Source organism: Gavialis gangeticus, unplaced genomic scaffold (genome assembly GCF_001723915.1).
Source record: "Gavialis gangeticus isolate Ggan-Ray unplaced genomic scaffold, GavGan_comp1, whole genome shotgun sequence".
Taxonomy (NCBI): Eukaryota; Metazoa; Chordata; order Crocodylia; family Gavialidae; genus Gavialis; species Gavialis gangeticus.
Window position 1 is genome coordinate 4,060,752 of NW_017728993.1, and position 10,535 is coordinate 4,071,286.

Genomic DNA, 10,535 nt, shown 5'->3' on the forward strand with positions numbered 1-10,535 from the left:
TTCCAGCAAGCGATAATCGCTATCACCCAGGTGGTCAAGAACGTGGAGGCCAGATAATGGTCAGATTGATTGCTGTACTTGGGATCAGGAAGTAATTTTACCCTACAGTCAGACTGGAATTGGCTGTGGGGAGGTTTGTCTTCTTTTGTAGCAGGGCACATGGCCCCGTCCTTGGATCTCTCAAGTGCATTTTAATAACCCTTGCAGCAACAGAACACTGAATACCATTATGCCTACGCTTTACCTATGGACGGTTAGGCTGTTATGCTTTGTAATTGCGCGATAAGGTTGATTGCATGGTTTTAGTAGTGGGTTATGTTGGGATTTATTTGAGATGATTTTGATAGAGATGATTCCATCTCAAGCAGGGGGTTGGACTAGATGATGTCTGGATGTCCCTTCCAGCCCTACTTGTCTAGGATTCTATGATACATTTAACGGACAGACCGAATCCATGTCATATTTATGTTTATTTTTCACTATCCTTAATATATTGCCTATTATCCACCCACTAAAACTGGGGTTGAAAGCCTATAGCCCATTGGCTGGATCCAGCCTGAACAGCCATCTGATGCAGCCCACAGATGTGGGGCTTTGGGGGATTCAGGAGGTATTTGGCTGACTGTAGGAACTCCCCCTCTGCCATCAGGGGGACAAGTGGTGGTGGCAGGCATTTTCTTTGTACCACTGCAGGAAAAAAATCACAGAAGCTTCTGGGTCCTACCATCCACCCTCTGCCCACCTCTGACCTGAACTAGATCGCACTGGGTCTTAAAAAAGTTGCTGACTGTTGTGCTAAAACATCTCCCTTGGGGCTCATTTGAATATTCAAAATACTTAAGCAAATTCAAATTACCATTTTTTTGTTTTTCTGTTCAAATGGAAATGATCTCAAAAATTTCTCCTGCCTCAGGCCCAAAACTCGTAAGCTTCAGTTCTTGGTCAGTGACAGAAAGTTGAAAGAAAGGTATAAAATGTTTTAAGTTCAGAAAAGGGCTGTTGGAAAGGGAGATTCCCAGATTACCACTGGAACACAGCAAGTGCTCCTTGAGTTAGCAGACTTCAAAATCATGACTTTTAAAATATAATGAAAAAAAGATTGTAGGTAATCATCATAGATTTTTTTTTAAGGCTGCCACTGAGCCTTATACAATTTGATTTCTGGTAGCTAAAACAACTGGCTTTGCAGAAAAAAATATTACAGACATCACCAATACTTTTTTTTAAATTCCCTAAAACATTCCCATGAGGTATGTATGAGACGTAGTGATACCATTGTGTGTTATATCCGTTTTATCAGCATTTATGCAGAATGACTTCCAGTACCTGATAATTATACCACAGAAACATAGAAAGGAAGTGGACATCAAGAAGCCACCTTGTCTGCTCCACTTTACCGAGACAGGATCAGGTACATCTATACCATCTATAACAGATATTAATCTAACCTGTTCTAAAAAAACCCAAAGGTGGCGATTCCACAATCTAGTCATGCCACATCACCTATTTATTCCCTATTTTATATATATATTTCATATCAGCCACACAGACATAGTGCATTTATATGTAAAATGTTTCACATATTTACTTTAAACAGTGTATATCCTGCACCAAATTCAGCAATACTTACTCAAGAAAATCTTCTTATGTTTTCTCAGGAGATTTATTTGAGTGGAATTTAATCCACTTAGAAGACTGGAATGTTAGCCCTTGTCTTAAAACTGTCATCAGACTTGCCAGGCAGCACGCCCAGACAGCAGGCAGAGAAAACAAAAACAGCAAACAGCCAAGAGTAATGCAGTCGAAGCACCATTCTGATTATTGTGCCCAATTATGGCTGTGCTAATGCCTTCCATCTGCCACAGGACCTCCAATGGCATGCCCAAGAATTTTGCAGCTGCTGCAGGGTTGAAGAGGTACCTGACTTCCATGTTTTTTAGTATTCCATGTTATAACTTTGATTTTATTCTTGGGCTTTTTGGGATGTTTCCTCCTGATTTTCTGTTCTTTTTTTTCAGCTCTTCTCTCTGTTTCCCCATTATTGGCTGGTCTCTCCCACATCCATCAAAGCACAGTCCCTTTTCTCCCTGGCTCTTCTGCATTTCCTCTTTGCTCGTTCTACCATATTCATTCAATCCTCCTCTTCCTTGTTGACTCATAATCCTTTATTCCTGTTCATCTTCTCCCCACAATCAAGAGGAGCAGACTCTGTTCTGCCATAATCTAGGTCCCCTTCATTCAAAGATAGGGGACCAGAAGTGCAGACACCAGCTACTTACAGGCTGGATAAATGTGCTCAGTGAAACCAATTTGCTTACATAAATGTAAAGGGCTGTGTAGCAGGTCCAGGGGTCCATCCTCATGCATATTATTTTTATTCTGGTATCTGTTTGTTTAGCACTAGTCATTTTCTTGCACCTGCCTCTTCCTAAATGCCCAAACTTCTCTCTGCTCTTCAAACTTCTTCCTCTAACCTCCTCCTTGAGGTCCATAAGAGTCCACACCTGAATAAGACCTTATTTGGGCAGGCTTTCAGCACGTGGACTTATGTTTGTGGATATTGTTTTATTATGTCCTATTTTATTCTAGTATTTTATCATTTTTTAGGATTTATCCTATCTTTATTGTGAACAGCTTGGAGCCTTTTTGGGGAGGGCAAAATATAAATCAAAGCAATAAATAAATAAATGCAACTGCCCCCCTCAAGGTTCCCAGTTGATACCAATTTCACTACCAATTACAATCATTCATCAAAAAAGGGCTGTAAGGACTAAAAATCCTCCATACATTTCTACTTCTTATAAATGCAGCTCCTAGATGGTTCTGTAAAGCTAAATCATGTTTCACATGGGGTTTAACAATCCTTACCTTCCAAAGTTAGCAGGAAGAAACTCCAGAAAGGCATCATTTAGGTAGAGCTGAGTCAAGTTTAAAAGCTGTGTAAAGCCATCTGGAAGCCTAAAAAAGAGTTACAGGAGTTAAAGTCTTTGCATCAATGTTGCTATAGAGACAATAAAAATGTAAGTCTCTAAGGAGAAGCATGACACATTCTCCACTCTCATCTAACTTTGCAACACAAATAGTGAAGAAGAATGTCTTGAGTAACTTGTTATAGCCAGCATTTTTGCCTGCTTTTAAACCATCATTTTCAGGCTATTATCACAGGATGAGATTTATATGCATGACACATTCAAACTACATCACCCTTTTCTCTTGTCCTACTTTACGCTTTTTAGAAGAGGATATCTTAACTGAAATGATAAGCATATGCTAAGTGCCTCACATTTCATAACTTCTTGAATAGGGTTCCAGTTCTTTTTTTTTTTATAACAGCCTGTGCTTTCGTTAGAGATGCAATCATGCACTTTTACATAGATTAAAAGTTTATTTTACTATTGTCACGAACTTGGGGTAGTCATTTACACTTGGTAAGTGATCCTCATATATTCTCGTCTTGATTTGACAGCAATTTGCCCACAGATTGCACTGGTATAAATAACCACATATGGAGCAGATGCCCAATAAATGTAGATAGTGAGGACAGTTTCAAATGAAAAAACAGTCAGCCACATAACCACAAATCCATTAAAATGTTTTCAGTACTTTGATAACTAACAACGTGTGATTTCTAATGTTTGATTATAGATATTGTTGCATGTTAAAATATATGCTGTGTGAGACTGGATAAAGTAGTCTATTATATTTTTGCTGAAAATAGTAAGTATTTAAGTACTTTTGATTGGTCCTTTATTTTAAATTCATTGCATCACAATTTCTGTAGGAAGCTTTATCAAATACATTTCCATGATATATTATTAATATGTCAGCCTTATTTCAGCATGTATTATCCACGGAACCAGTCTTTGACATTGTCATGGAAGAGAACAGAACAGATTGTACCACAAAGCTGTTTCCTTAAATTAGAAGACTAATGGCCATAAATTAGAAGACTAATGGTATAGACATACCATAGGGTATGTCTATACAGCACAGAGCAGTGAGACGCATTAGCCCAGGCAGAGCAGTCTGCTAATGTGACTAGACTGCTTTAAGCACCCAAGCTAGCTTGTCCAGCTAAGGCATCTTCAGAGAGCAATGCATGTATATGTATTAAAGCCCTAAGGCAATATTCTGTACTGCTAAAGAAAAAGGTGTGTAAGTCAAAATACCTTTGTGTGTGTGTAACTCATGCCATATCATTACAAAACTTCTACTGACTTAAGAACTAATAGGACTGAACCCCAAAAAGGCAATTAAGTATTCTTTGGATTTGGATTGGATTATAGTGAGAGTTCTCCGAGATGGCATGATGCTCTTTATTACATCACAAAGTGATTATTCAGTGAAAGAAATAGAACTAATTGGCTACTACATTTTTTTACTGCACATTATAGTTACTGTACTATGAGGGAAGCTAATCAGTTACTATTTAACCATGCTACACTTTTCACTGCACTTCAAAGGCATGGACAAACATACATTTATTGTGCTTTGAGTGTCTTGAAAGTGCTATAAAAAGTGAAGGACTAGAACCATATAAAAATGACACTAGAGGAAATTGGAATAATTATGAAGTGCTTCAAGTGACATTTGTCTCTCCACCAGAACACAACAGGGAGTTGGCCAGCCCAGCAGTATTCCTCTTCCCCACCAATACCCTGTGCACAATGGGTAGTTACCCTATAGGAAGCTGAAGAGCTAAAAGACCTTGAGAAGTGATGGCTTTCCCACAGCCAACCATCCCATCATTCACAATTGGGTACCGACTACCTTAGCTGAAGAGTTAAAACCTGCTTGGCTTCTGGAGGAGTGCTGTTCCTTTTTCCTCTGATTATATTGCTGGCCAGCCAGACCCCCCTCAATGCCCAAAGCTCTGCTGTCTGCTGCTATTGGGCTCCCCCAAACTTCTATAAATCCTTTGGCTCAGAATTGGAAACACAGCTGCTCCTCCCCTGGTCCTATTGCTCCCCTGACTCCTAATGCTTCCCCACTCTGATCACCTGCTTTTCCCCCATCATTCCCTTTCCTGCTGCCTGGAAGAACATGGCCACTCCTACTACACCTTCACCCTGGGCCTGCTCCACTTGTGACCAAGCACACTGGAAAAAAAAAAAAATCGATCTTTTAGCCAAAGAAGTATTGTATTTTCAAAAGCAAAAAGTCCAAGCGATGCACCTGCTTTCTAAATGGAGAAGGCATTTAGAACAACTCTGGGCTTGCATGCAGTAGAAATTACACCTTCTCAGCCCTAGTATTCCAGTCATACCCATAGCAATGAGTAGATTTAATTCCACCCAGAAATCCAAACCATGGCATTAATGTCACAAAGAACAGTTGTTTGGCCCTTCTGGTTTGCAAGATCATGAGGCAGAACACTCTCTCTTTCAGCAATCAGAGTGTGCAGGCTGAAGGTCCTCCCCTGACACAGCACAACATCCTCAGCACCTCATTGATAGCAAACATAGAAGGAACACGTCACTAAAAATAGTGGGACAATGCAAAATGGGAAATTGTTGGGAGCACTGAGGTTTAGCAGCCAACAAAGCTCCATTCCCTTTCCACCATGTTCCTTTAAAATTCAGGGAGAGGCCCACAGTAGCCAAAGTAAGGGGTGCCCTTCTGTAGGGTAATCTCATACCTCAGGGTTACCAAAGGTTATCTAAATGCTTAAGGGTGACAGATGAACAAGGACTCCCAGCCTAGATGATCAGGTCAGGTATACTTACCATCTCTAAAGTTTAGGCCAAATATGAAAAGGCTCCTGAAATAGAATGCCAGAACTTATCTGGGAGTTCAGAACTTAGTGTCAACTTAGCAACAGCAGGGCGCCAGACTACCAAGCATTGACCCTGAGATGGTGCAGAGTCACTTGGAAGGACTGGATGCGTTTAAGTCGGCAGGCCCGGATGAGTTCCATCCGAGGGTACTGAAGGCACTGGCTGATGTCATTGCACAGCCACTGGCAAGAATATTTGAACACTCGTGGCACATGGGCCAGGTCCCGGAGGACTGGAAAAGGGCCAATGTGGTCCCTATTTTCAAGAAGGGGAGGAAGGAGGATCCAGGCAACTATAGGCCAGTCAGTTTCACCTCCATCCTTGGCAAAGTCTTTGAAAAGATTATTAAGGCTTATGTATGTGAGAGCCCAGCAGGAAAAATTATGCTGAGGGGAAACCAGAATGGGTTCATAGCAGGTAGATCATGCCTGACTAATTTAGTATCTTTTTATGACCAGGTTACAAAACACCTGGATGCAGGAGTAGGGGTAGATATTGTTTACTTAGACTTCAGGAAGGCCTTTGATATGGTATCTCACCCCATACTAGTGAACAAATTAAGAGGCTGCGACTTGGATGATTACACAGTCCAGTGGGTGGCAAATTCGCTAGAGGGTTGTACCCAGAAAGTAGTGGTGAATGGGTTGGTATCGACCTGGAACGGCGTGGGCACTGAGGTCCCGCAGGGCTCAGTCCTTGGACTGATACTCTTCAATGTCTTCATCAGTGACTTGGATGGGGGAGTGCAGTGTACTCTGTCAAAGTTTGCGGATGATACAAAACCGTGGGGAGAAGCTGACACACCAGAGGGCAGAGAATAACTACAGGCAGACCTGGACAGGTTGGACAAATGGGCAGAAAACAATAGAATGCGATTTAACAAGAAGAAATGCAAAGTACTGCACCTAGGGAGGAAAAATGTCCAGAACACCTACTGCTTAGAAAATGACCTGCTCAGTAGCACGGAAGCGGAAAGGGATCTCGGAGTCCTAGTTGACTCCAAGATGAATGTGAGTCATCAGTGTGACTAACTCATCAGCAAAGCTAATTGCACTTTATCATGCATCAGCAGATGCATGACAAACAGAACCAAGGAGGTGATACTTCCCCTCTATCAGGCACTGGTCAGACCGCAGTTGAAATACTGCATGAAGTTTTGGGCGCCACACTTCAAGACGGATGTAGATAACCTGGAAAGGGTCCAGAGAAGGGCCACTCGTATGGTTAAGGACTTGCAGGCCAAGCCCTACGAGAAGAGACTAGGGCACCTGGACCTCTTCAGCCTCCACAAGAGAAGGTTGAGAGGCTACCTTGTGACTGCCTATAAATTCATCATGGGGGTGCAGAAGGGAATTGGTGAGGCTCTGCTCACCAAGGCACCCCTGGGGGTCACAAGAAATAATGGCCATAAGCTAGCAGAGAGCAGATTTAAACTGGACATTAGGAAGAACTTCTTCACAGTTAGAGTGGCCAAAATCTGGAATGGTCTCCCAAGGGAAGTGGTGCTCTCCCCTACCTTGGGGGTCTTCAAGAGAAGGTTAGATAGGCATCTGGCTGGGGTCATCTGAACCCAGCACTCTTTTCTGCCTATGCAGGGGGTCAGACTAGATGATCTATTGAGGTCCCTTCTGACCCTAACATCTCTGAATCTATGAAAAAGTGGTGCACTCTTATGCTGTGTCCACATGAGCGTGCACATGTGTGTTGCAGTGTCTCAAAGGAGTTTGAGACATCACAGAAGGCACCCCACACATGAGAAAGTGTTCTCCACATTGCATATTTGCAGTATGGACTCTAACTGTGATACCGGGGTATCTTGGTTTATATATATATAAAAAAAAAAACCATGATGGAAAATAGTGGCATGCGGGGTGTGCCCAGAAACAACTGGAAGCTGGCCAGAGCATCTCTATGGCTGCTGTGTCCCCCTGCTGCTCCAGCATGCTGCCTCAGCATGCTGGAAATAATAAAAGTGGGGCATGGCTTGCGGCAGCAGCAGGTGATAGGCCCTTGGGGTGCTCACGGGCCGCAGCAAGCAGAGCCCCTGGTGATGTGGGGCTCCAGCTTAGTCCTAGGAGCTGCATGTGTGTGGGGTTTGTGGAAGGGGGGCTTGTGGGTGTGGGAATGTGTGTGGGGGGTTTGTGGGGGACATGTGTGAGGTTTGTCAGGGGTATGGGTGTGGGATTGTGTGTGGGAGGTTTGGGTTTGTGTGGGGAGGTGTGGGAATGGGGTTTGTGGGGACCTGCCCCCCAACATACATGTCAACCTCCCCCCAGGTTGCACAGCCTCTGCTGCCTGCAGCAGCAGCTGGTGGCAGGCCCTTGGGGCACTAAAAGCCCACAGCAAGGAGAGTCCCCCAGCAACACATAACTCTGGCTGAGTCCCGGGGACTACATGTGGCTGCATGGAACCCACCCAACCTGATGGTGTGTGGACCAGAAGCTGCAGGGAGTCATGTGCCATTGGGCCACGTGCCTCTAGAGGCTCAGTCTCTGGGACCTATTCATGACTGGTGAGATTAAAGTTCACTGCCCAGACCTCTGGGATGTCTTGTCCCAGATCTAACAAATGCTGTGTAGCATGGAGGCCGAAAAACTATCCATGGCAGGTACAGCTTCCTTGCATTTAGGAGCAACCTCAGCACCCTCCACAGTTCCTTGAGGTACCTGTACCCAGAAATACAATCCAAAGGCATCTGGCAGCTGCCCAGCCAGTAATTGAAGAGCTTCTTCCTGGCATCTAGTTGTCTAGTTTATGGCTTCAGGAGGCAAGAGAAGAGTGAGTATGTTGGATCCTCAAGTAGGGTTAGAAAGGACAGTCACTCTTTCTGATTCCAAGACAGTGGCATTGCAGGCAAAACTTCCCATGACATCAGAGGCAACAGGCTGGAGTTCCTGAAGACCTCTGCAGTCCACATTAATTAGTACGATCCTGCCACTGCTCAGAACTCTTGGATAAATACTGAGCTGTATCAAGCTGGGCAGAAGGGTGCAGAGGTATGTCCTATATCCTTCTACTGAGGGGGCTATAACTGACTCATTTATGAAATGTCCAAAGTTGTACTGACGAGAATGTTTGCCTAGGGACGTTTTGCTTGGCCAATAGCACCTGCCACCTCCAAATGCTCCCTGCTCAACTATGCTGACCTGGGACCACCTATCTGTTTGAAGTCTCCTCAGCTACTTCTACAGATTTAAGGTTACTATATGCGCATAACCTATTCTTTTGATGTGATGGCATGGAAACCCAATCATACTCTTTGGGCAGACTGGAGGATCTAGATAAGCTATCTGCACAAACAAAGGAAATGCCATACAAATAGTACAGTGTTTAAGTGATAAAGACGCTATATAATTAAGTATCTAAAAACATTTGTGGTAAGATTACTCTTGGGCTTAACAGGCTGAAGTGTTTTTCTGGATTGGGCCACAGTGTTCAGCACCTTGTAAAACCAAGCCCAATAACGTTTGGGAAAGAAGTTGTAGATGTCAAGTGAAACAATGACACAGAGTCAAATGCGATATTTTCTTTAAAAAAAATAATTTTCTATTACATTTTGTTATCTTGCAATTATTAAATTAAAAATATAGACTATAAATATGTTTTAAAACATACCAAAATCATAATGTTTTATATCGTACCATCTATTCTACATGAAGTAGACATTTGATTCTACAAAGCCTTACTTACAGAGGTGCACCGATACATTGGTCCCATATCAGATTGGCACTGATATAAGGAACATTGACAGTATCAACAATTGGCTTTTTTTGGCTGATGTTGCTGATAAATGCTCTATGCATGCATGAAGCTGCAGCACAGCACACGGGCAGCGAAGAGCACAGCCAGGCAGTGTGGAGAGCATCCAGGTCCAGCTGGTAAGCGTGTTGTGAGGGAAAGGATCTGTGGGGGGGGCAGATCAAGGCCCCAGCAGCGAGGGAAGGAGTGGCACTAGGTAGGGCTGGGGAAGGGGCAGGAGCTACATAGCTGGAGTGGGGCACAGGACAGAGCCATGAGCATCTTGTCCGGGAGACATGGGGAGGGGGTGGCGGCTCCCACCACTGCACACACCCTCGGAGGGCATGGGGTGCTTGTGCTCCTAGATCTGCATGTGAGGTGAAGGTGGGATGCTGCTGCAGGCTGGAGCCAGGCTCTACCCATTGTGAGGGTTGGGTTGGGGCTGTGCTCAGGGTGGGTGGAGGTGGAGCCGCTAAAGCAAGTTGTGGGGTGGCTGCAGCCCTTTCCCCCCACACCCTGTACCCCCTTCCAAGCATCACCACCACCCACCCTGAGTGCAGCCCTGCCCTGCCCCCCACCCAGAAGAGCTTGGCGCAGCAAGCACTTATTTTCCAAAATGTGTTCTTTTAATTTATTACCAGGTTTAAGCTTGCAAATGAATACAGGAATGAATGTTGAGTAATTTTTCAAAAATTAATTAAGAGAAGCTTTCACTGTTTTTTTCCATGTTTAGCTCGATTCATTCATAAAATAAAATAGGGCAAACACTGAGACTTAGATCAATAACTCAAAATGTGTCGTAATTTTTCCTTCAGAAGTTGACGCTAACCCCTGTATGAGCTCTCCCCCTCTCTCTTCCTCTTCCTCTCCCTCACACATGTATAAACTGCAATATCGTTTTAGAACATAAGGGAGAACAAATCTACTGCAGTAACCCCGCGCACAGCAAAGAAACCAAAATAATTATACCTTAAAAAAAACTAACAAACTACGTGCAATGGCCACATGCAAACAAAATTG

The 10,535-nt window shown here is 43.6% G+C and overlaps 1 protein-coding gene across 3 annotated transcripts in view; it reads right to left on the reverse strand.

Moving 5' to 3' along the window:
- Positions 1–10,535, reverse strand: part of LRRC7 (leucine rich repeat containing 7) — a 290,296-nt gene that overhangs the window by 215,671 nt on the left and 64,090 nt on the right. For all 3 annotated transcript variants that reach the window (XM_019528410.1, XM_019528409.1, XM_019528408.1), the window contains exon 4: positions 2,869–2,958. In XM_019528410.1, the coding sequence (XP_019383955.1) occupies positions 2,869–2,958 (90 nt within the window). The remainder of the gene's footprint in view (positions 1–2,868; positions 2,959–10,535) is intronic.